Source organism: Rhodnius prolixus, unplaced genomic scaffold, assembly GCF_049639745.1.
Source record: "Rhodnius prolixus isolate KJV_2025 unplaced genomic scaffold, Rpr scaffold_4, whole genome shotgun sequence".
Taxonomy (NCBI): domain Eukaryota; kingdom Metazoa; phylum Arthropoda; class Insecta; order Hemiptera; family Reduviidae; genus Rhodnius; species Rhodnius prolixus.
In genome coordinates, this window is record NW_027411614.1 from 17,861,562 (window position 1) to 17,887,842 (window position 26,281).

Genomic DNA, 26,281 nt, shown 5'->3' on the forward strand with positions numbered 1-26,281 from the left:
GTAGCCCGGAGTATTTGGAAAATTAGCAACAGTTACAAACATGACATGCCTAGAAATGTAATGTTGCATATATAACATCATTTGATCAATGTAATGCGCACAAATGGTAAAACTTTTGTTTTAAGCAGTTAGCCATTACAGACTGCATGTAAAATAAATATATACAAATCGAATATAATAATAGCGCAAAACAGCGTTTGTGAAGGCTGCAGCTTGTTACAGATGCAATTATGCATGCATGCTACAAACTACGTGTGTATTAGCTGTAACGTAGGAATAGTAAGTCAGCTCGTTCTGTCACTGTTATAACCCCTACATGGTGGGTGTATATAAGTGTGTATTTATGCATACAAACCTTTGTGTAGCTATTTAGTACATTATAGACGTGTTTTGAATATGCATTTACCTGTAAACGATATCTGATTGATATTTTAAGTATTATTGCAATGTGTTGCAGCAATTCATTGTTAAATGGCGGAAATTTATTGAAACATACCAATAAGCATTACCAAATGCTTTAATTTTGCAATCCAAATTGGTGATTTTTTTTGATAAAGTAGGGAGTATAGAGAGAGAGAGAGAGATAAGAAGGCGCCAAGGTAGCCGAGCGGTTAGAGGCGAGACCTGCAAAGCTAATATGTATTGTGGTACTGGGTTCGATTCCCGGTCTTAGGATTTGGATTTTGTTTAATGGTTAATAAAAGAAATTTACAGTAAAGTATATTTGCTAGTCGCCTATTTTTCAGGCGGGCTTTACGACCAACTACCAATTAGGTGTCGTGGATGGAGGCGACTAGTAAACATACTTTAAATTTCTTTTATTTACCATTAAGTAAAATTCAAGGCCTAAGACCAGGAATCGAACCCAGTACCACAATACATATTAACATAGCTTTACAGGTCTCGTCTCTAACCGCTCGGCTACCGTGGCGTCTTGTAAGATAATATATTTATAAATATTTAATAGAAAACCGCGTTAAACTAATCTGTGGCTTGTTTATTGGTATTCCAAATTTTACAAAATTGATGAAAGAATTATTTTTACCCATTTTCCAGGGCCAAACTTTGTAGCTAAAAAACTTTTTCATCGCAGCTTAGGAGATTTAAATTTAAGTGAAAAGAAAAAAAAAAATTACAAATTTTTTGCTAGCAAAAAATTTGTTTTTCTAATAAAAATTTACAAACTTCAGCCGTATAACTTCAGCATCAAAATTATCTTCCTAGGTGTACATTTGATGAAACCTAATCGAGTCAAATTCTGTGGCAGGCGTAGATAAAAACCTTCGCAAGATTCATTTGAATTTTACGTACTTTGGCAACGTAATAGGAAATATTTCATGCTACTTCTCCTATCCTCTACAATATTCTGCATTCAACGATAGTAAAAGACATGGAATACTTAATAAAATAAATAGTTAAAGAGAGCAAAATTTAACATTTCAGTACGACAACTTAAATGATAAACTATTCAATGTAGGACAGCAAAAATATTTTATTTTGAACTGTACATTTGTGATTTACAATGAACTGATGTTTAAATCAGTCGTTGAAAACTGCTAAAAAAATTCAATCCTTGCTAATAAACAAAAATACAAAACAAGACTTCAGCATTGAAAATCCTAAAAATGAAGATCTAATTTAGAAAGTGTGTTAATTGTTACAACAGTCAGAGAAATTACTAACTATTGTACAAAAATTTCGTTTGATGTATAAGTTACATAAAAATGTTTGAAGAAAGATCACACAAATTTAATGAAATTATTACGTAGAACATGTAGTACCATCTTTGGAGTGCATTCCAACATATAAGAGCCATTTTAAAACAGAGCATAAAAGTAATTCTTTGAAGTAGAGGCACTGTGTGTATATTACATACTACCCCAGCGGAGACACCATTACAGAAATGGAACCCTTGAATTTATTACAGCATATACCTACTGCTTCTAGTTGTGTAACTACGGTAATGTAATATGTTTTCAATGTTGTCCTCCACAAAATAAAAGTAAAATAATACATACATATATAAATGTATATATATATATATACAAAATATATATATATATATACTAAGCGGTAAAGAGGGGAGCCCCTTTAGCTAGCACGTCACCTTTAGTAAAGTTGTAAAACGTTTCGGTGGCTTCATGTATCAAACTAGAGCTCCATGTACGTTTATCACCCGTTATCAATGAGTAACTGCTTGCGATGGCAAGTGTTTCAGCGAGGCTGCACACGCAAGCCCATGTTGAATGAATCAATTCTCGTGAATCATAAAGAGAGGAAATGGCGTGCACGTGTCGGACGGTCGTTCACCGTGTTTATACAACGTGTATATAGAGACTGACCTCCTACTGTTGTACTACTAGCCATCCACCGGCCAACTTGTTTTATAGCATGAACAGGTCCTAAGGTCACTAAGTCAGGCCACTTGCAAATGAAATAATGATGAGTATAATATATAAATATATAACATCTCTTGAGGAAACGAAATAATCGCCATTAATGATTTATGGCTCCATTTTTTTCTCACTCTTTTTACTGTGAATATGATACATTATTTACATCACTTTTTGTTTATTCTAAATTTATTAATAAATCTTTAACGCTGAGCACGAAAAATGTTTTAAAGATTAGATGGAGCTTGCTCGTAGAGTATTCTTGCTTTAGTGGATGGAGAAGAGAAACAAAACAGGGTTACCAACACAACAGTAAGAGCGTATTTTCGAAAAAGAAAAAAATCTCAAAATTAACGAACACCACAAATTAAAACATTCTTATATTGAGAAAGTCCTAGCAAGGACTTTTATATTTGTTTTCCACGATGTATATCACACGCAATATATGATATACACATAATGCAAGCACAAACTATTTGAATAGTTACATGAAATGAAAAGATCCACAATTCAAAAAATTAAACAGAATTTAAGGTATAATTTAAATCAAATTTACTAAAACTAAAAAATCAATCGATAATAGAGTTCATGAAAAAAAGTAGTAAAGTAATTGCCTATTTTTTCAGGCGAGGCTTTACGTCCAACTACCAAAATTAGGTGTCGCGGACGGAGGCAACTAGCTAACAATACTTTACTGTAAATTTCTTTTATTAACCATTAAATAAAATCCAAGGCCTAAGACCGGGAATCGAATCTAGTACCACAATACATCTTAGCTTCGCAGGTCTCGCCTCTAACCGCTCGGCTATCGGGGCGCCAAATAGAGTTTATGAATTTTCCCAATTATTAATATTAAAAACAAAGGGTAAAATTAACCTCTGATGATGACTGGGAATCCAAAACAGGACAGAACCGTTCTCAGTCAGAAGTGAAAGGAAAAAACATACCTACATCAGCGACATTCCTTTCATCTTTAAATTGTCAGGTTAAATATATTTTCTAGTAAAATTCAAAAGTCTAGATTTTCTATTTTGAGTTATCACTCTAACAAGACGCCTTAAGAGACAGTGGCCTCGTGATCTCCTCTTTAGTGAAGATAGTGACTAACAGTCTAATGTTTTGGAGTGAACTACAGGGTAACTTCTCCACTAGTTTGCTTCATTTGTTACTCTGTTATCACTGTTACTTATAGCGCCAACGCGCTGATTGTAGCACAAATAAACGCAAAAAAAGAGAGTTATCACCGAAAATCGCAGGAACTTCTAATTTTGATCTTTCAAATCGGTGTCTGCCAATGGGTCTAACCCAATAGTTGCATACAGTAACTAACTACGCAGCCTACACGATATTGTGCGACGTCTGGGGAGCAGGATAAATATTATTCTTTTATTTTGTAGGCTGGGATACCGACAGATTTGCCAAGATCACTGAAGAATGTGGGTAACTCACTTCCCTCAATTTGAACGAGCCAGGTGCAGAGGTGCAATGAATTACGTACTGCACTAATTAAAATCTTCTAATAAAACGTGCATGTTTTAACTACTTCTGCAATGAAAAATTGTTTATCTTTCTATTTGGATTGGGATTCGCTTAGGTGTTTGTGCTTTTGCACCACCAAGTTTTGAAGCGAACTATAAAATTTAAAAAAAAAATACGAATAAAGTTTAGCGAAATCAAATTAACAAATAGAAAAATTAAATTGACGTAAATTGATTTTGTAAATTTAAACACCAACATTTATTGACCCTAAGTGAAAATCGTGGTTTAAACTTCACAGTGTTTGTTAGCAAACAATGTGGCAACAAGGTCGGGAAGGGAATGGATTGGTCAATATGTCCAGCACCAGGTAGACAGTGTCAGGACGTTCTATTCGGGCGCGAAAGGACAAGCCAATGCATAAATGAAAGATTAAATATTGACCCCAGGATGAGGAGTGCCACCAAACAATGGTCGCGCTTTGTAAGTTAGGCTAACACAGCTACATGCTACATACCCTTAAAATATTCACAATTTGGGTACTCTGATTAGTGTGCAAGGACAATGTGTGGGGGTGTAAGAGAGAGAGGTGACTGAGAAAACATGGTGATGGTCAATATTTTGATAGACTACTAAACTTTCTAAATCATTCTTTTAAAATAAATAACTTCACAGCGCATAAATTTAATATAAAATATTAAATACATAAACGCATGAGCGTAAATTACATGCAGCAGTTATCTATTTTAAATATGTTGACTCAGGCACCGGAAAGTAGAGACTGAGCTGTTTCATCTACTTATTATGACTAAGTTTTTCTATATAAACGATATTTTTTTGTTTAATGACTGAATTATACATCCTCTTTCCCACTCTAAATTTCAATTACTGTAATTGCTAGAATTACAGATGTACTTACATGAACTTCCAATTTTATTTTAAATCATCTTACTATACGACTAATAGAAGTTATTTTAATGGTACAGATTTTTGGTGTTGAGATTTGACCGTTTTGTGGTCTCCTGAAAGCGAAAAAGTGATTTATACAGATCGCTGTGGTATGTATTCATATATAAGTAACCACCAGAACTCAAAAAGAAATGTTCACAAAAAGTTGAAATTCAATATTTCGTTTTGAGTACCATTATTAAGGTTTTGGTGAAAATCGGCTAGAAGGATAAAATTTAGGGTTAGTATGCTTAAAATTTCTATTTTAAATTTTTAAAAGTCCAACAATGTCATCGTGTTGTGGATGTAATCTCAACCTCTCTTGAGAATGGACAGTATTGTCCGGGAGTTTTTCTCGACGTTGCTCAAGCTTTCGATCGCGTCTGGCACCGGGGATTGCTTGCCAAACTCAAGAGCATCCTACCAACTACATATTTTCTCATCCTTCAATCTTACCTTACTGGACGCTTATTTAGTGTCGTCTGTGGAAATTCCTACTCTCCTTGTTACCCAGTTCGAGCAGGTGTTCCCCAGGGAAGTGTCCTTGGGCCTGTACTCTACACCATATACACTGCTGATATTCCTACCAATCCTCGTACCTTCCTTTTTACTTATGCCGATGATACGGCCATCCTCTCTCCTCATAAAGACCCGGTCCTTGCCTACCGCTTCCTCCAATCCCATATAGAATCTCTTGAGCCTTGGCTAAAGAAATGGAGAATTAAAATTAATGAAAATAAATGTAATTACATTACATTCTCCCTAAGGCGAACTATCCTTCCACCCGTTTACCTAAACCTCACTCCTCTTCCCACAACAGATTGTGTTAAGTATCTAGGACTCTTCATGGACAAACGCCTAACCTGGAATCCACATACTAGACTCAAACGGAAAGAACTGAACAGACGATACAAACTTCTCTCTAGACTTCTTGACAAGCGATCTAAACTCTCTCTACAGAATAAACGACTTATCTATACTATGATACTAAAACCTGCCTGGACTTACGGAATGGAACTTTGGGGCTCAGCCAAAGCTTCCAATATCTACAGAATCCAATCCTTCCAGTCAAAAACTCTCCGTAGAATCGCTAATGCTCCTTACTTTGTTTCCAATCATACCTTGCACCGAGATTTCCTTGTTCCCTATGTTTCTGAAGCTGTAAGATCCCGATACTTTAAATTCCACACATCAATCACCTCACATCCCAATCCTCTAGTAGCTCAACTTACCACTCTACCAGGAAATCCTCCCAGGCGGTTGAAGCGCAGGTGGCCACGCGATCTTCTAAATGAAGTAAGAGCCAATGTACAATAGTGAAGTGTACCACTTTGGGAGTTTCACCAATGGGTGAATTCTCCCCTCATGTATTCATGTATGTATTCTATGTATCATGTTGTATCAGCTTCACTTGATGCAGAATTATTCTGCAGTTGTGAAAATAAATAAATTAAAAAAAAAAAAAAAAAAAAAATTTTTTTAAAAGAAACCCAAAAAGCTATTCTTTCTTTCCAAAAACCCTATCTTCAAGCAGATCCAATTGAAGGTTATCTGCACTTCCCTGCTCTTGCAAACTGCTGACCATTGCTCTCGCAGCAATCGTATTCCATTAACTGGATCCAGTTATTCCCATTCCATTCCTACAATTCCCATTTTCATAGCCTTAAACTCTTGCTTTCACAAATGGAAAAATAAAGATCTACTGAGTAAATCGCTTAATACGAAACATTCCTCTCAATTCGCTAGTACTTCCACCACTGAATCACTATCATATTGTAAAAGTTCGATATTTCGGATTACATATCAACAAACGCCTGAACTAATTTTCAAATATAGTTTCTCCAAAGAAATAATAAAGAAAAAATATTGTTTATGAGAACAATATGTTTTTAGTATCTGTAGGTAACCTTGGTGCCCTTCATTAGGCGCTTCTCTAGCTCTAAGGAAATGTGCACGTTAACAAAGGGGGTTTGAATTGTGTACGTTGTCACATCTACCACCTTTAAAGAAGCTCCTGAAGAATTTTACCTGTGGTAACCAAAACGTAGCGATATAATAAAGAAGTTTTCCAAAGAGAACATTACTTGACCATTATCTATAGAAACCTTATCATTTTCAACGTTGTTTCCATCGTGTATCGCTCATTTTATGATGAAGCTGTGAAAAGAAATCCTTTAAATAGAAAATAGAAAAATTAGGAAAATAGTTATCCTTCTTCTCGTTCTCTATCATTGAGTTTTCATACAATGAATTCTCAAAACCAGATTGTATTTTACCAGATATTTGATAGATATTTTCAAATCCAAAACCATTTACAGCCTAAAAAAAAATTTCAACTCTAAAGTGCTATTTCAAAAGTATTTTATAGTTGTATCATTCGCAAAAATCAACTAATATTGAATGATATTAAAAAGATGAAAAGAATTCAACGCAGCAGGAAGTTAGATTTTAATCGATAAGATTTTTCTATTTTTTGGAAGTTACTAACAAACATCATTTATATACAAAGATGGAATGCTAATTGCTGGGGAATAAATACTCATCACGTTTATTCGCAACTTTGTTAAAGAAAGATGATTTCAAGTAGTTTCTGGATCCGCAAGATAGATCTATGGCTCTGATTTGAAGTTAGTGAGACCGCTCTAATCCAGTATGTTCCTTTTATTGCTTTACTTCTTAGCAAGGCCTCTTTTACGCTCGATACAGAGAAGATATTGGGAAGTACGAGTACCTAAATAATTTATAGACGTGAAACTAAACGTTAGAAGAAATCAAGTTATTATAAGCCACTTGAATAATTTGCGGCAAATTAATAGGTTCTGAGCCTGTCAGTGCGCGGATGTTGTTAAGGACACGCCCCAGCTGGTTTCCTTCCCCATCAGAACTGAGATCTAAACCTAGGATTCCCTAATAACTGAAGCTCTCTACTTATGTTTTTAAATTCCATCGCACCAGGTCCAACAAGATACAAAGCATGTTAAGAGTTTCATTTTACTATTTTACTTTTCAAAAAATATTAATAACAAAGTTATGAAAATATTTACAACAAAGTAAAGTTTAGTAGATATCATTTGATTAGAATTCCTCTGATAAATTCCTTTCTTTTTTACCCTGATTAAGGATTAGAATTCAGGATTTTTTGACGGTGATTCTTTGACATTTTAAATATTGCTTCCTGGATTCTTTCTTTCTTAAGGGTCTCACATTCCAAAGATCAAAAATTCTGTTTTCTTCAATGATCCTTGTTAAAAATTAAGGTCTAATCCAAACTGAAACCTTCTCTTATCAGTTTGATGTGTTAATATCGCGATAAATGGATAGATTATTAAAAATTCCTTAGCCCTCCAACAAAAAAGAAAAAGTAAAATATTTAAATATCAATTATAATTACCAAAAAAAAAAAAGAGAAAAGTTTTCTCATAGTATAATTGGGAAAAGAGAAAGTGCGTCAGAAAAAGAACTGGGATAAAACCCTAATTCGCAAATCCCCCGAGACCAGCCTTGGCTAATGAGTTCTCCAAAGTAGAAGTGGGAACTTTTTTTTCCCGCCTTTTTTTTTGTTTTTCAGTCTCTTTTTCCCAACCGCCATCTAGCATCGTCTGCAAGTGCTGCTGAGCCAGAAGTACCCTGGCAGATATGCACATATTCACAAGTAGGCGAGTAAAAATAATGGCCACTCACCTAATGGCATACAGATGAGACTCACTCTTGACAGAATCTCCTAGCTCCCTTGCGGCAGATGTTCGAATTAAATGAGAATTATAGATTTCTAAATGTGTTCTATGTTGTATGTTTCTTTTTATTCATTTCTTTTTTAAATTCCAAGTTAATAATCTAAAGTAGAAATCCATTAACTTATTTTTTGTATTAATTTTGAGAGAAACATTTAAGAGAGTTTAGCAGAAAAGGCTCCAATTCCATGTAATTAGAGTTGTAATTGTTGAACAGAATCGGGAATAGATTTACAATGATTTACAGTACCTTTAATTTATTTTTGTTTTTTTATTTCTTTAATCCCAACGGGTTTCAAACCTTCAACCATCTTAAATTCCGTAATTAAGTTTGTTTATAAGATTTTCAATATAAACTTTTACCACCTAACTGGTATTTTTTCGGAAAAAAGTGTAAGTAAATATAAAACTTCAGAAATAAGTATCTATTCTATTCAACCAAATAAGTACCACACTGATTGGAAAGCAGGAGTGAAGTCTTGATGCTAAATTGGTGCTATATAAAACGGTATTTCTGCCTGTACTCCTCTATAGCTCTGAAAGCTGGACGGTGCTGGATAGGCTTGCCAGAGAGATGTCGGCTGCTGAAATGCGATTCCTGAGGCGCATCCTGGGTAAAACTAGGAGAGATTGCATCAGATATGCACGTATTAAAGAAGATTTAAAAGTACAGCCAACGCGGCAAATTTTGGAGGCCTGACAGTTGGGATGGTTTGGCCATGTTTTGAAGAATGGAGGATGGACAGAAGGCCAAGCAAATGCTGGATGCCAGACCTATTGGCTAGATAGCAAGAGGCAGACCTCGTACTATGTACGAGGAGTACATTGAGAATCTCGGCCGAGCTAGAGGAGAATCTCTTGCGGGGATGTGAAGGATGGCACGGGATAAGGATTGGGGCTGCTTCTTCACGTCTCACGGCACAAAGGAGATAGGTAAAGAAGAAGAAGAATAAATAAGTATCGAAATAAAGAAATTTCAATCTTTTTTTATCCAAAATTTGTAGACCATGAATGCCTGATTAATAATTTTATTATTTGCAACCATTAAAAGTATAAAATACTTCGAGTTACTCGTACTTTTATTTCAAAATGTCTTCGTCGATTCACAGTCCTTTCAATAGCCCTTTACATTTAGAAAAGTTTTTCTGTATAAAAGAAAAAAAAATCTGGTATAACCCTCTAAAAGACTTTTGCCCATTATCTCTCAAAATTACAATATACCAAGTTTTTTAAAACTAAGAATTTTTTCCAAATAATGTTACGAATTCAATGAGAAAGTTACTTGGTACGAGAGGGCGCTTAGCAAGCTAATTTTCTTTAACACTAAACCTACCACGACCGGTCAATAGACCGTTTTTTAAATTTGGTTTAAATTTTCTAATTACTGCGTTATCGTACCGCCATTAAACTTCACGAATTTTGCTAAAATATGAATACAATTGTTTTTTTAATATTCACTTCTTTTCCTAATATTTGATTTTTGAGAAAAATTTGTAGTCCGTCTTAACTAACGCGACCGGTCAAACCGGCTGAATATTTCCATTTTATTTACTTATTTTAATATTTTATTTTATTGTTATTATTATTATTTTTTTTTTTTACAGAATTCTCTCGAAAACTCAATTTGATAATGCATTTATCGGATTATTGTTTGCATGTGGTGCATATGAGGCGAAAAATGTACGATATTGCCCTCTTCACTGGAACATAAATAGGGACAAGCATTCTCTCTCAAACATGTGAGCAGGAATGTACAGACAGAAATTTTGAGGTTTATTCGAGTGGATCAAAGAAATAATCGTTTACAAACCGATAAATTTGCTTTGATTTCTAAATTTTGGAACAAATTATTCGTAGAGAACAGTCAAAACTGTTCTAACCAATGAGCATATATCTCTTCCAAGCACATTTGTTCCCAACAAAGTCAAGATGCAGATTTACTCAGAACATGCCAAATAAACCGGACAAATTTGGTATCAAATCTTGGCTAGCGTTTGATGCAATAAAAGGCTTTCACATTTTTGGAAAAACGTGAAAGCAGAGAACTTATAGTTCCGTTTGGGGAGTTGGTCATTCTGAAATTAGCAGAAATGTGTACAGCTCGTGGAAGAAATATAACCATTGAAAATCTCGGAGATGGCCTCAACAAATAGTTTTCAATATCATAGACTTAGCATGGATAAATGCATGGATTTTTTTTATCAAAAACTACTAGAAGTGAAATTTCAAGGCAAAATTTGTGTTACCATTGCAAAAGCATGACAAATACTAGTACAAGAACAAATGGTCGGAAAATAGCCAAATAAGATACTGCAAAGGCAATAAGACTAAAAAATGATGTCTAAACTGTAAAAAATATGTATGCGGGAAATTTGCGATTGAGAAGCCTATAATTATAAAAAATGATGCAAAAAAGAGTAAAATCTACGAGAATTATATTTAAACAAAAGAAACTTTGCTTTTTCATTGTTAAATAATTATTATCTTCATTCTAAAATAAGAAATTTAAGTGATTTTAAAGTGCAGTCATTTGACCGGTCATGGTAGGAATAGTTATGCATAAATGTCGGCAGGTTTAGTGTTAAATGAGACTCGGTACAAAAAAAAAAAGAAGCTCTACTGTGGCTGTGTCATGGACACGGCCGTGTGTTGTACGTGAATACGTTTACGTAACGGGTTATATTTTTTAAATAAAATATTTTTATTTATGTATTTAGGATGAAATCAAGGAAACAAATAATTACTGTGTTACAATATAACTTTATTAATTATAGGTCTGTGATACGAAAAGTACGACACAAATGGCATACAAGATATATCGAGATTTCTGGTAAACGTTAAATCAATATAGGTAATACCTAACGTTGTTGGAGAAGTTTCAATATAAGACAAATTGAACTCGCTGAGCATGAAGTCGGGCAATGAGCGGTTTTGTGAGACATCAACATTAAAGTCTCCAACTATCATAATTGGTGTAGTAAGATCAGGCTCGTAATCGGGTGTAATTTTAGCGATGTTTTTGGAATATTTTAACAACGATCGTAACATAAAGAGTTTAATTTCTGCTAACGCTGTGCCCGGATGGATATACACACACCCGAGTTCGAATTTGAAGATGCCATTGGCCTTTACGTTTACTAGACAGACATCACCAGCTTTTGCGTCTTTCATTTCCAAATAAATTTCCGAAATTTCAATGTTAACTCTATTACAATCAGTGAAGCTATTGATGTTGCGATATATGGCGACTCCACCGGCTTTGCGACTTTTACCATTCGATTGTTCTTGAGAAGCCCTTTCCAACCGGATACGATCACTGTATTTGGTTTTGGCTTTTCGACGCGTAAAGGCCGACATTATATATTTTTGATAATATTTTTTTATTCTAACACCTTTATTTTATTCACTGTCACTATTTTACACTAATGTTTTATATACAATCGATAGATTGTGACGACAACTGACGATTAAAACTTAAACAAACATCGTAGCTTTTCCGAGTCAAAAGTTATACTAATTGCAAATCTCGATACGCAGCAAAATTATCCCAAAATGGCGGCGCTTCCCCCTCCACCGCGCGCGATGTGTCACAGTCCTCGCTTATCGTAATGAATTCTTTGATCCTTTAACCAACCAGTGGTCTAATTTAATTTTGGATGTAGACGATAGATTCGAAACTATAATGCCAAACTGTATCCCCCGATTTTGTTATCATTAGATTTTTGGATTGCCTTCATATGATTCAAATTTAAAGACGTATTCACGTCAAAAATTATCAAAATCTCTTTTTCTTCTAAGGAAAGTAAAGAAAATATATTGAAATATTTTTGAATTCTGCCCGATAATGTTGTGTTTAATTGGTAAATATAAATCATTAAACTGTGTACAAAGTGTTTCACAAAATTTCCAGTATTATTTAGGTTGTGTTGGATTTCAGTAGGAAACAAAAGGGATAATGGATTGCCCATTAGGGAACTTTTCCCTGACATGGGTACAACGAGGCTGGAAGCAGAAAGAATGCTTTGGGTTATTTAGCCAGCACCACCCTCTAACCCATACAATTTGGATGTACGTTGGCCATTGCCAGCGTAATTGCAAACATACGTATAATGCTTATTTCTTCCCCACTGTAGCCCTTTATTTCAGGTAGAAATACGGAATTGTGTTCCCAAAATAAAAATAAAAAGACAAGGGTTTGAGGCAATCAAGTGAAATTTGCTGTTTCATTGTCATAAACAAAACAACTGCTATTATTTGATTTTAATAATTAATTGAATCTTTTCAATAGATATTTTATTAAAAATTAAATGTGGATAATGTATAAAAAACATCATCGAATTTGTTTGGAAACGATATTAATGATGGTATAAAGCAGTACATGAAGCTACCAGGAGGATTTGCCACAAACAAACCCCATAGACCACAAATGTTGGTCGGGCCAGCCAATTGTTGACTTACCTATGCAAATAAATCTCTCCTGTTCTGAATAAAAGTTACAAGAGACTTGTATCCTCCTTTCACTGCTGAAGACCATTTTTTTTTCGCAGTGGAAAATAAATAACAATGAACATCTACGACCTTTTTTCTTGTTGCTTATTTAACCCAAATAAATTTTAAGAGCTCCAACTTGCAATTTACAAATTATTTTTCTAGTTAGCCCGTTGAAGGGATTTTTTTTTTTACGAATCCTTGAATATAGAACTTAAAAGAATTTTTACAGAAAACGTGACATTAAATTTGGAATTTATATCACTTTTTATCCCGGGATCGGTGTTCCTATGAGCACTTCCGACACACATATTTAAATTTGCTTGTAATTCTATTATGTGTTATTTTTCTTTGAAGTTTTGTCTACCTGAACTTGCGACAGGTTGAGACTTGTTTTTTCATGTTCGGACCAGCCTCACGTAATTATTCTTGATTTAGTCAGTAACACAGCCAGGAATTCCTCGCAGCAACACTCTTTAAGTACCACATTTTTTTTGCTGCATATTCCTCACAGGGTCATCCACTTTGTTTCGATTATCTTTAAATGAGATCAATTGTATTCAGTTGGTATTCACAGAGGGAGAAAAGGAATCCCAGAGTCATTTTTTGAATGTGAACCAACAGTTTGGAGATCTATGTTTGGCTTTTCAAAAGATACACAAGAAATCCTTTCTTTCTTACAAAGCCAATAGGAACAAAAACGTTTTGTCACTATCAATATTCCACAATCACAACAAAATGTACGAGGAAATTGAAATGCCGGAAATGGGATATTTCGCATCAAATGTACGAGGAAGTGATGTTATTTCTTATTATATATTTATTTATTTAAATAAAATTTTGTAAGTTTTGAATTTGAATTAAAATAAGTATTTTTAATAAAAAATGAAACACTAAGATTAAAATATGAATCCTAAAAAGTAAAAATGAAGAGAAATCAGCAAGAGAGAGAATGTTCACGAGGCAAGATTTAAGGTACAAAATGTACGCAACATTTCTCCTTGGATTAAAGTAAAACCTTGCTCTTAAGTTTAAAAAAATAATCTCACAAACAATGTACAATTCACCAGTCATCTTTGGTTGTAAAAAAGTAAGATATAAAAAGTAGAGTCCTAAAGGTATAAAGCGAATAATTAAAATATTTCGCCTAAGTAATAAGCAATACTTTGAACGAGGGAAATAGTTAGAATTTTCTATTGATATAATTGCTATAATTAGAATGAATTTTATATTTTGCAGCTTTAAAGAGAGTGCGATTTTATCATTTTTATGCAAATCTGGACACGTATTGAGATAACACACTAAAAAATTTGATAAACTTTAAAAATATTATATTTAAGGCACCTACAATCATACGGACAGTACAAACATTTCAGTCAAAACTCCTCCGACAGATAGCTGGCGCTCCTTTCTACGTGACTAACTTCACTCTTCACTACGACCTGAACATCCCCTTCGTACACCAATTAGCCAAGACTAAATATCAAAAATGCCATACTGCTCTCTCTACTTGCTCAAATCCTCTTGTACAGTCTCTCGCCTCCTCTGGCATCCCTAATACTCCTCGACGACTGAATCGCCAGTGGCCCCGCGACTTCCTTACAGTCTGAAGAACTAAATCTCTCCTCCTCACATTCTCCTCTCTTCTACAGAGTGCTACCGCTGAGTAGCCTCTCTCCTCCTGCTCTCCTCCCGCACCAGTTCATCTCATTCACCTCCTATTTACTTATTGTACGAGGGTCGTTTGAAAAGTCCGTGCAAAGTCAGAGAGATAGCACTACTGGCGCGTATCGAGGTTATGTTTAGTTAGTAGCATCTCTTGGAAGAACACACACCAAGTTTCAGCCAGATCGGTCTATTTCTTTGTGTTTGACATTCGTTTGAATCGAGGAAGTCGAGTGATTTTCAAAAAATGGACGAAAAAGAATTTCGGGTGTTGATTAAACACTACTTTATGAAAGGCAAAACGCCTCAGGAGACGACTAAAGAGAAGCTTGATAAACATTATGGTGACTCTGCACCTTCGATTAGAACAGTTTATAAGTGGTTTCAAAATTTTCGGACTGGCCATATGGGCACAAGTGACGCTGAACGTTCTAGACGCCCTGTTGAGGTTACTACTCCAGAAATCATAGATAAAATCCATGATATGGTGATGGATGACAGAAGAGTGGAGGTGCGTGAGATTGCTAGAGCTGTGGGCATCTCGAATGAACGGGTACATAATATTTTGCATCAACATTTGGACATGACAAAGCTATCCGCAAGATGGGTGCCGCGATTGCTCACGCTTGACCAAAAACGAAATCGTGTGTTGCAAGGACGGTTTGCAGCTGTTCCAGAAGAATCCGCAGGCCTTTAAGCGTCGTTTCGTCACTGTGTATGAAACATGGATACATCACTACACTCCTGAGACCAAAGAACAATCTAAACAATGGGTTACCAAGGGGGAATCTGCGCCAAAAAAGGCGAAGACCGTTCCTTCGGCCGGAAAGATTATGGCGACTGTCTTTTGGGATTCGCAAGGAATAATCCTCATCGATTATCTGGAAAAGGGTAAAACTATTACAGGTACATATTATTCATCGTTATTGGACCGTTTGAAAACCGAGCTGCAAGAAAAACGCCCACGATTGGCCCACAAAAAAGTCCTTTTCCATCACGACAACGCACCAGCTCACACCTCAGCAGTTGTGGTCGCAAAATTAATGGAAATAGGGTTCCAACTCGTTTCACATCCCCCCTATTCTCCAGACTTGGCTCCCTCGGACTACTATTTGTTCCCCAATATGAAGAAATGGCTGGCGGGAAAAAGATTTTATTCAAACGAGGAGGTGATTGTAAAAACGAATGGTTATTTTTCAGACTTGGACAAATCCTATTATTCGGAAGGGATCAACAAACTAGAGCAGCGTTGGACGAAGTGATAAGCCTAAAAGGAGACTATGTTGAAAAATAAAAAAGGTTTACCCCAAAAAATTAAGTAGTTTTTATTTTTGCATGGACTTTTCAAACTACCCTCGTAAATAAAAAAAAAAAAATATTTAAAGCAGAGTGAAAGTATAATATAAAATATAAAGTAATGTTTTTTTTTTAAAAGAAATAATGTTGTAGCGAGTTGAGACAATACTACAATTACTAAGTAGCTGTTACTAAAGTCACAAGCTGGCTTAATGCGAGCTTTCTTTTTTAAAGTAAAAATAACAACAAAAATTATAAAAAACAAAAAAGAGGATAGTTAGCAGAGAGTTAGGGGAGGAAAAGTGTGATGGAGTCATTAAAACCCATAGCAATTAGCCTCTGGCTAGGCGAAATAATGTTTCAGGTTCAATGGATGGCGTGAGAAACAAAACTGTGCACAGCTAAAAGATATTCCATTAATTAGAAAGTTTGGAAAACTTCCTTAGCGCTGGGAAATTTATTTAATTAATTTTCATAATTATTATTTCCATTTCCAAAGTGATTATCCCTCAACACTTCACTGAAAACAAAAATATTAGAAAAAAAGAGGGGGATGCAAAAGTGATTCTTCGCAGTTCAAATGAATCGTCCAATTGTGAGAGTGTGAACGAAAGGAGTAAGAGACAGCGTTCAACTAAAACCTAAAAACTGGAGACGTAAAAAGAGACGATTTAATAATGCTACAGAAAATTAATATTAAATTTTCAGAAGAATAATTTCATTTATTGTACAAGTGTGGGAAGGTGAGTTTTCCACTCACTCCTGAGTCCAGAAGTTGCCCGCTACGAGCGTAACTGGACGAGGAAGTCCTTTAAGTATGAAATATTAAATTTTTTTTCCAGCAATCGATTCAATAATTTAGAAAATTAATAAAGTTAAGCGAAAAGGCTAACCACTGAAGGGAGATTATTGTGTTTAGTACTACGCAGTTTACAAAAAAAGTAACAAGAACAATTTTTGGAAATGTCGTTTTTGCACATTTTTGGCATCGTTTTTCTCGAAAACTAATTTATGTTATTAAGAAAAAAATTAAAGTTATAAACGAGGATTTGCCTTACATTATACAGAAAATTTGGGAATTTTATCTTCTATAGAAAAAAAGGAGAAAAAAATTGTCAAAGTTGGGTGTTTTTGAACGTTACGCTTTTTCGTGCACTTTTTGACGATCAACCCTTATACAACTGTCCTACCGGGGGTATTTTAATTTTGATCAAAATGAGCTTTAGAAGTGTAAAAATCATGTAACAAAAACTGCAAAGATATTCTTTAATATTTTACTAATTATTTTTTTAAGTTTTACTCGTTGCATTTATTTCTGTGAATTTTAAAAAGCTCAGTAAAGGTTAAAAAAGGAGCCAAAAAAATATACTTTTTTGTTACTTTATTTACGATTCCTAAACTGGCAGTAGTACGTAATCTTACTGTTCATTAATTACTAGTTAGTTTAATTAAATTATCTACAGATTTTCCGCAATTGATGTAATTTAGAAGGATATTTGGAAAAAATGTTCGTTATTATAACTAAAAATATGTCAGCCCATTTAAAAGTTAGACGATTATGTAAGAAAGTTTCTTTTAGGTTATTGAACTAGGGTAATTTTTCAGCTAATTTCATGTTTTATTCAAAAGGTAACTTTTAAATTTGCATTAATTAAAGTAGAAATTTATATTATTACATTTATTTTGTTGGTATGATTATTGTAAAATTCGAAATTTACTAACTAAGCAATGCACTAAACAATTATTGAAACTGTTTTTATCACTAGCGTTTAAAAAAAAAGTTCAGATACTACATTTAATCGATATTAATTGAAATTTGAATTAGGTTTTTGAAGTGAAGCTGGGGTGGACTTTCTTGTAGGTTTACTTTTTAGAGTAGTGTACAGATTTCTAAACTATAATATAGTGAAATTTTGATATTTTGAAGGAAATTCGTAAGTTATAATTTTGAAAATAGAGTAAGTGGAAGTCTTATGTGTGACCACCAAATCGGATTCTGTATCTCGTTTAGATGCTGGAAAGATACAATCAAATTGACTGAATCTTACAAAGAATTCTCTAACAGGATTTCCCTTCAGATGGACCAGAATAATCTGAATTCATCCATTCAGAACGAGGAAGGTTTCCGGTTCTTCAACAATCTTATTTTTCCATCTTATCAGTCTAATATTTCCAAATTTTAGTTCTTTTTTGCTTAGCAAAATCGGGATTAAGTAGGTTATTTGTGTTATCGCAAAGTAGATGATTGCCAGATTTTACAGAATTTTATATTTATCTTAAGATACATAAATAAAACCAAATGGAATAATAAATTTTACACTAAATCTACCAGATTAAAGCGATAAGACATCAAACATTGTTAACTAAACAGCTTGTTAAATGTCAGTCTTCAATGCAAAAAGCAACTGGTTTGTCTAGTTCAGGTCGCGGATATAATATTAAACTATGCGAAGAGTTAGTAGTTTGTCGACATGGTGGCTACATCGTTTATCCAACGCCCACATCCCCTTTTATATAACTTTATAGGATTCTATTATATCTATATATCGTCCATGATGGTAAAAGTAGGAGCGACAGTGAAAGCAAGAGCGAGAGAGAGAGAGAGAGAGAAGGCGATATTGGTTCAGTCGAGGGTGAATATCTGCGGAACAGGAAGAAGCCTAGGACGGAAGCTGGGTTGGTAGGATCTTTGATCCGACATGGTTGTAGCTTTCAAGTTACGATAGCTGCAGGGACCAGGGTTGTAAGGTTGCCTAGCTATAATGGTGGGATGAGGAAAGATTACTAGAGAACCGCTTACTAGAGCTTTGGTCGGCTATTGTTGTAGGCTAGGGTAGAGTAGGCAACATCAAAGTTATCATCCAACGGCCTCCACTCCGTCCTTGGCTAGCTGCTGAACGCCGTTTTCTTAGATATTCAACCTCTTTTGTCAACCTTCACAATAGATTTCTTGCACTTTCAATTGAATTATTATATTCATATTAATTTTTATCTTTTATATTACAGTTTGGTTTTGTTTAAAGGTGTATGAAATTTTATAGATTCATATTTTTTGAATTAGATAAATTAATTTAATTATTTATTGCATTCTGTCTAAAATATATCTCTAGCACTTCCAATGAACAGACTAATTGTAATTTTACTGAGTCGTGATGAGAAACGCTAGCCGTTGGTAGAACACTCCAGAATTAGGACTGGAATGATGACATTAGGAGATCACGCGGCCATCGCCGTTATAAGCGGGGTAGAAGGTAGTCAGGGTGTAAAATAGTAGAGACGGCTTTAGGCACAGAATCAGGTTGAAGGGTTAGTGGAAAGCAAGTTAAGGCAAGGCGGATTAGTTCGGAAATAGAAGATATGTTGAGGACTTTACAGATGAGTACGTATGATAGAGCATTGAAAGACAGACTTTAGATTAGGTTAACAGTGGAGTTCAGTCCAAAAAGTTGTCTCAGTTGATTGTACCTCAAGTTCAGTTCTTGTCTTTTTGTTCGGTATGAGAAATTCTCAAAATAGTCCATAATCGGAGGTGGAATCCTAGGTGGCAGACTTTGTTAGATACCTAACAAATGATGATGATGTCTTTGTTAACTAAAAAAAAAACAAAAAAATTTGTAGGAGGAATCAGATCATCATAATCATCATAAAAACCTACAGCTAGTTTACTACCGGCCGAAAAATGAACGAAATCTAATTCTACTTTCTAAATCATCCTCATTAATATTCGTTCCCTTAATTTCTGGAAATTAAGAGTTTTGCGCACGATGACTAACAACACGAACCACGAAAACATGATATAGCCTTTCAGGTAAGATATTTTGTAATTTTCAGAACAATCATCAAAGTAAAGCATCTAACTTTACGTACTAATTTTCAAAATGAGAAAAATAAAACAACATTAAATTTAGCCTTGCAAGCAAAGAAATCCTACAATCAATTAGATTCTGGGTTAATAAATCGTAAAATCAATTTGCTAGCAACAAATTCTATTTACTGGATGAGCAGTAAGTTGTTGTTTATTGTTGATGTAGTTAATTGCACACATTCCAAAAATTGAGTCTCTATCTTACATGTCCATCTCATCAAACTGGTGATTTCTTGAGTTTTGCTTTTCGTGTTGCACTAATATTTAAAAAAGCCTCAAGGCAAAATTAAATATAGAAATATGATAAAACTATAAATTCTTCCTTTTTTTTTAGATTAGTTAACGTTTTAATTCCTCACCATCAATTTGGCTTTCGTAGTTACCACTCTACCATCCTCCAGGCTCACAGAGTTGTTGACACCGTCGCAACCTCCCTTGAGCGGAGACAGTATTGCCCGGGAGCCTTCCTAGACATTTCTCAAGCATTTGATCGGATATGGCATCCGGGTCTTCTGTGGAAACTTAAGGGCATCCTTCCTTCAACTTACTACCTCATCTTAAAATCATACCTTGCTGATCGATATTTCATGGTTGTACAAGGCACTTCTTTTTCTCCTATATATCCTATTCTTGCCGGTGTCCCACAAGGGAGTATTCTCGCACCCCTCCTCTATACAATTTACACTGCTGACCTTCCACTGCATCCAAATACGGATGCACCCATCTTGCGGATAGCTTTGTCATGTCCAAATGTTGATGCAAAATATTATGTACCCGTTCATTCGAGATGCCCACAGCACTAGCAATCTCACGCACCTTCACTCTTCTGTCATCCATCACCATATCATGGATTTTATCAATGATTTCTGGAGTAGTAACCTTAACAGGGCGTCCAGAACGTTCAGCGTCACTTGTGCCCATATGGCTACTACGAAAATTTTGAAACCACTTATAAACTGTTCTAATCGAAGGTGCAGAGTCACCATAATGTTTATCAAGCTTCTCTTTAGTCTCCTGAGGTGTTTTGCCTTTCATAAAGTAGTGTTTAATCAACCCACGAAATTCTTTTTCGTCCATTTTTTGAAAATCACACGACTTCCTCGATTCAAACGAATGCCAAACACAAAGAAATAGACCGATCTGGCTGAAACTTGGTGTGTGTTCTTCCAAGAGATGCTACTAACTAAACATAACCTCGATACGCGCCAGTAGTGCTATCTCTCTGACTTTGCACGGACTTTTCAAACGACCCTCGTACTGCTACCTTTACCTTCGCTGACGACACGGCCATTTTATCGTCTGACAATGATCTTATCATGGCAACTCGCCATCTTCAATCCCATATTAATATCCTAGAACCCTGGCTACGAAAGTGGAGAATTAAGGTAAAGCAACAAAAATCCAAACATATAGTTTTCACACTAAGCCGGAAATCCCTCCCTTCTATATACTTCAACCATATTGCTCTTCCTACCGTTACCAAAGTACGTTACCTTGGACTTCACCTCGACAAGCGACTAACCTGGAATACTCATACTCGACTAAAACGAACTGAGTTAAATAACAGATATAAACTATTAAAAAAATTACTAGACAAACGTTCAAAACTGACGCTACGTAACCAAAGACAGCTGTACTACACATTACTAGCCCCTATATGGACATACGGAATAGAACTGTACGGGACAGTCAAACACTCGAACCTTCATCGTATCCAATCCCTTCAATCCAAAATCCTTCGTACTCTAGTCAATGCTCCTTTCTACGTCTCTAACCATACCATCCACAATGACCTTAAAATTCCCTTCGTCTCTGTCCTCGCCAAATCCCGTTACATAAAATTCCATTCCCAACTATCCTCTCACATGAATCCTTTAGTCCAAGCCCTCTCAACCTCCACCCTCCCAACTAATCCTCCACGACGGTTGAGGCGTCGGTGGCCTCGCGACCATCTGCGAATGTAGCGTCGGCTATCTAGTGAGACAGTCGTGATCCTCCTGCTATTATGGCATATTACGACTGCTATCGCTGGATGGCCGTCGTTCATGTCAGACATGTCAATGTGTGCTTGTTGGCCTGGCCTATCAGCACACTCTATTATCGACCATCTGTTTTGCTTGTTGCATTGATTTCTGTGCAGTTGTAAAAATCTAAATAAAGGTTAAAAAAAATAAAAAAGTTAACGTTTGTTCTCTTACAAAACTAACATTTTTGTCGAACAGAATTATTGGGAGAAAAAAAAATGCTTTGAACTCAGATCCCTAGATATCAACCTATGTAAAATTAAAATCCAATTTTTAAATTTCAACCATTTTTTTCCCCCCTACGTTGACAGAATGCAGGTCAGTGGTTAAAGTCGGTCGGATGTTTGTTCACGTCCTGCGCTGGAGAGTGCACTAGGATCGCTCTATATTACTTTTTAATTAAATCCCACTGATGTAGAAACGAAAAAAATCAAATAAAGTGCGATTCTATAGAGAGATTGGTTTTATCAATTTTTCTTATCGATTAAAAAGTATTACAAAAAATCAAATAAATTTAACAGAATTTATTAAATTCGATTTCTCATACTTATATTTGATCGCTTTTATTTTCAACATTTAATACAACTTATGGACACGAAGCACATCGTTATACGTACGTATTGTAATCAATGTATCGCTTAAAGTAATTAAGTATTACTTACTCGTCATGGCGTTCCAGTGGCAGTCAAACATACTTCATCTGAAACAACAAAATAATAAGTTAATTTGCTGGCCGGAAATCATTTTATTATTATTATTTCTTTAATTTAATTGGCGTCAACATCTGAGGTTATTTCAAGCTTTTTTTCCAGAGCACTTCCGGCTACCGAACCGTGTTCTGTCGTTACAGACTACACTGTTCATCGCCGGACAGAGAGTTACAAAAAAGTTCTAGAAAGAGTAAATCTAAGGGCCAAATGCTGCACTCTCTCCACGTGAGAATCCAGTACGCTAACTATTGAGCTATATTCTTCCCTGTTTTGAATTACTATTGTTTATTATTATTGACGGGGCGAAAAAATTGTTTTTTATGTTAATCAAACTTTAATATTTCTTCTAGAAATGAGGGAAACATTTGGCCGAAGCTTTAAACTGAGAGTATATGAAGCTATCTGTGAAAATTGAGCACAACTTGGGTAAATCATTATTACCGTATTTGGTTTCTAGGTCACTACATTTTCACTGTTTCCCACGTGAAAACATTTTACAGAAAGTAGTCTCACTTGTTATGTAAAGGCAAAGTGAACGTAGCAGAATTTTATGGGTTAGTTTGGAAATACCAAAGGTTTTTGCGCGATATTAGAGGCAGAATGTAGGTGAGTGTGATGTAATCAAGAGAAGAACGCCTGGAAAGAACTACATAGGGCATTACTTCTGGCAGTTGCAAAAACAATTTCAAGCCTTAGTGAACGGAGATTTCCCGAGAGAGACAGTCTGGCCGTCTCTAACTATATTTCTTGCCCACCCTGGCTGACTGTTGTTAGAAGTAAAGGAGGGAAGGGGTTGCTAGGTGGACTGGTAGGCAGTTGGAAGGTATAGTCGTAATTAGCGGAATGTCAGAGTTAAGGGGGTGTTGTAGTTTGCCTAGTGTTTAAGGAGTAGGGGAGGTTAGGCAAGGGTTATATAGTAAACGGCAAGGTGAGTTGAAAAGAGGCACAATGCTCTCTAGGGACCAGGAGATAACACCCCTAGGACACTGGCCCAACATCGAGCCCTACACCTCCAGCCCCTAGGATAACGTCCTCCCTCTTTAAACACCTGGCCATTATTTAAATACCACCTCCAGTTTACTAACACTCACCGTCCGCTGAGCTAGAAGTCGCCCGGAGACCCGCCTGCTACCGCAAGCAATAATGAAACTGCATGCTAACCAACTCATTTGATATCAAAATAGGCCTTGGTAAGTAGTTATAACAGTAACGTAAATTTTGCCCAATTTAATGGATTCCTGCAGAAGGCATACAACTACTTCTTGGGTTTTTTTAAATTTACTCAAATATTTTTATAAGGCAATACGAATTGGTGTTATGTGGTTAAATTGAACAATTTTTAATATTGAAGTCAATTACTTTTTAAAGCAATCCACTGTTAGCAATACTCTTATGGATTTACGCCGTTGGCGCTTCAGAAGTATTGGAGGCTGTCAAAGGAGGCGCGGGTCTGTGGTTTTATGAGTTGGTTAATTTTTGCTGCAGAATTTTCGAGTGGCGGAAGTTATTACTAATTGTGGGATTTATCGTTTAGGAAGAAACTCCCTTCAAAATGTTTGTTATTTCTTGCTTATTGTATATTACATATTTAAAGATGTGCCAATTTGATAAATCGATTTCCCATTTAAAAGTGTTTTTCTCGAAAAAAGTTGCTATGATTTCCTTAACATTTGGTATTCTTTTAGATAAAATTTTTTTTTTTTAAATACAATTAATGTCCTACATCCCTGTTCTTCTTTCTTGTCATTACTAACCATTAAAGGCTCTAACCTCCTTAATTTTCCAATTTAGGTTTCGAGAAGTATTTAAGGTTTTGCAGAGTAGGGTTCTTGGCTCTAGGCTCAGCCCTCAAAAACAATGAAGGGACCTTGGATTCAAAGGGGGTTTACTCCCTTTGCCAGTAGCTATCTCCAACGAAAGATGGCCCTTGGGCGTGTAGGGAATGTAGTGCAAGAGTATTGGGTCACTGTGACTATTGAGAGTACATGGAGTACTGTGCTAGGAACCCATGGGATTGCAACACCCAGGAAGCCGCATGCACCAGCGACCCCCTGCGGGACCTATATCGCTGGGCTAGATTAGATTCTTGTAGGGCTGCGTTAAAGCCTACGCCAACGCGACCCATATGTATCTATTATGGCTATATTGCTCTTATAAAAATGTTCATTTTGAAAATGGAAAATAGTTTTCGTCCCTTAATGAGTATAATTTACTTTTACAAGGATCTACAGCATTTATTCTCTTTTTCTATAAACAAGTAAAGAATTACCATTTCCATTGCACGAATACGAAATACAGTCATTGCTTCAGTTCATTTTGTGCTCAAGTACTTTCTCAAGGATTGTGAACCGCACAAGGTTAAATACATAGATACAGCCTTCGGAGAAGTTGTGTGGTTAGAGTATATTCAGGCTTTATTTTTACTCCTAGAGTGAAAGCGATTTAAATAACCAAAGCACTATGTTGAAAAATTGTTATAAGAAGAAAATAATAATAATAATAATAATAATAATAATAATAATAAGCAATGTTTTCTGTTTCGAATTTTTTTTTGGAGTAGTCTCGACCATGGAGCCTATGTGGAAGCTGCGCTTCTGCAGTAAATAAAGAATTATGCCGTACACTACAAATCAAAAATATTCTTTACAAAAAAAATTTACCAAATAAAAATATCCCAATTTACCAGTCGATAATTAATGGTAGATACTTCAGTGTGATAATACAAACCTATTATTTAAATAAGTAGTAAGATATTTAGATGATAATTAATAAATGTCTGCTGAATCAACAATTTTAAATTGGTGTAGATAATTTATTAGAAGTGGTGGAACATTAAAAGAAAGAAATTTGCCAATTCTGCAATTTCTTAATATTATTTCAAAGGCACCATTGACACCGACAGATATAAACATGCTGATTAAACTATTTAAATTGATACGAATGGCACTTTTTTTAAAAAATATATATATTTTATAATTTAGGCCTTGAATTTCCGCAATTATTTTATGTTTCGTAGCAACAGTATTTTTTGGTGATGGTCGGAGGGCTGGCCTGACTCCCTACCGGGAGGACCAGGATTTTCTGTTTAGGGTTTAGTCCCTAAGAAAGATTACCTTCACCTCTGCTATGAGACCCATCTTCCCAGAACGTAGCTTTTATCATTGCTCGGAATAAATATCAAGAATAAAGATTATGATTGGGATAAATATCTCAAGGCTTGAAAGTGTAAGAAACGAAGAAATAAGAAAGAAAATGAAATGAAAAAGATGTGCTGCAGAAGGTAGAGTAAAGAAAATAAGATGGTAAAGGCTATATCAAAAGAATGGCTAAAGGGAAACTAGACTGGGAAACCGAAGGAAGAAGAAGCGTTAGACCCAAGGAAAAGTGGATAAATGGCGTCCGTGAAAGCCTCCACGGTTGCGGACTGTAAGAAGGATAGATCCAGTTGGAAGCTGAAATTATAAGAAATATTTGGTTGAGGGAAACCTCAGCATTGAGGAACTTGAATATATCGAAACGTTGGCGTTTTACACATTTTATTACTTGCCGAATCTCAAAAATTATTTTATACTACCTAAAATTAGTGATGTAACCAATAATTTTAAATTTATTTCACGCTACCTTGGGCTCTACATAGACAAAAGACTCACGTGGAACCCTCACACTAGACTTAAAAGACAAGCAA

At 35.3% G+C, this 26,281-nt stretch overlaps 1 protein-coding gene across 8 annotated transcripts in view; it reads right to left on the minus strand.

Moving 5' to 3' along the window:
* The window catches only part of LOC141456070 (irregular chiasm C-roughest protein-like), a 921,342-nt gene that overhangs the window by 83,554 nt on the left and 811,507 nt on the right, over positions 1–26,281 (minus strand). For all 8 annotated transcript variants that reach the window (XM_074131679.1, XM_074131677.1, XM_074131678.1 and 5 more), the window contains one exon: positions 22,549–22,586. In XM_074131679.1, the coding sequence (XP_073987780.1) occupies positions 22,549–22,579 (31 nt within the window). In that variant the 5' untranslated portion in view covers positions 22,580–22,586. The remainder of the gene's footprint in view (positions 1–22,548; positions 22,587–26,281) is intronic.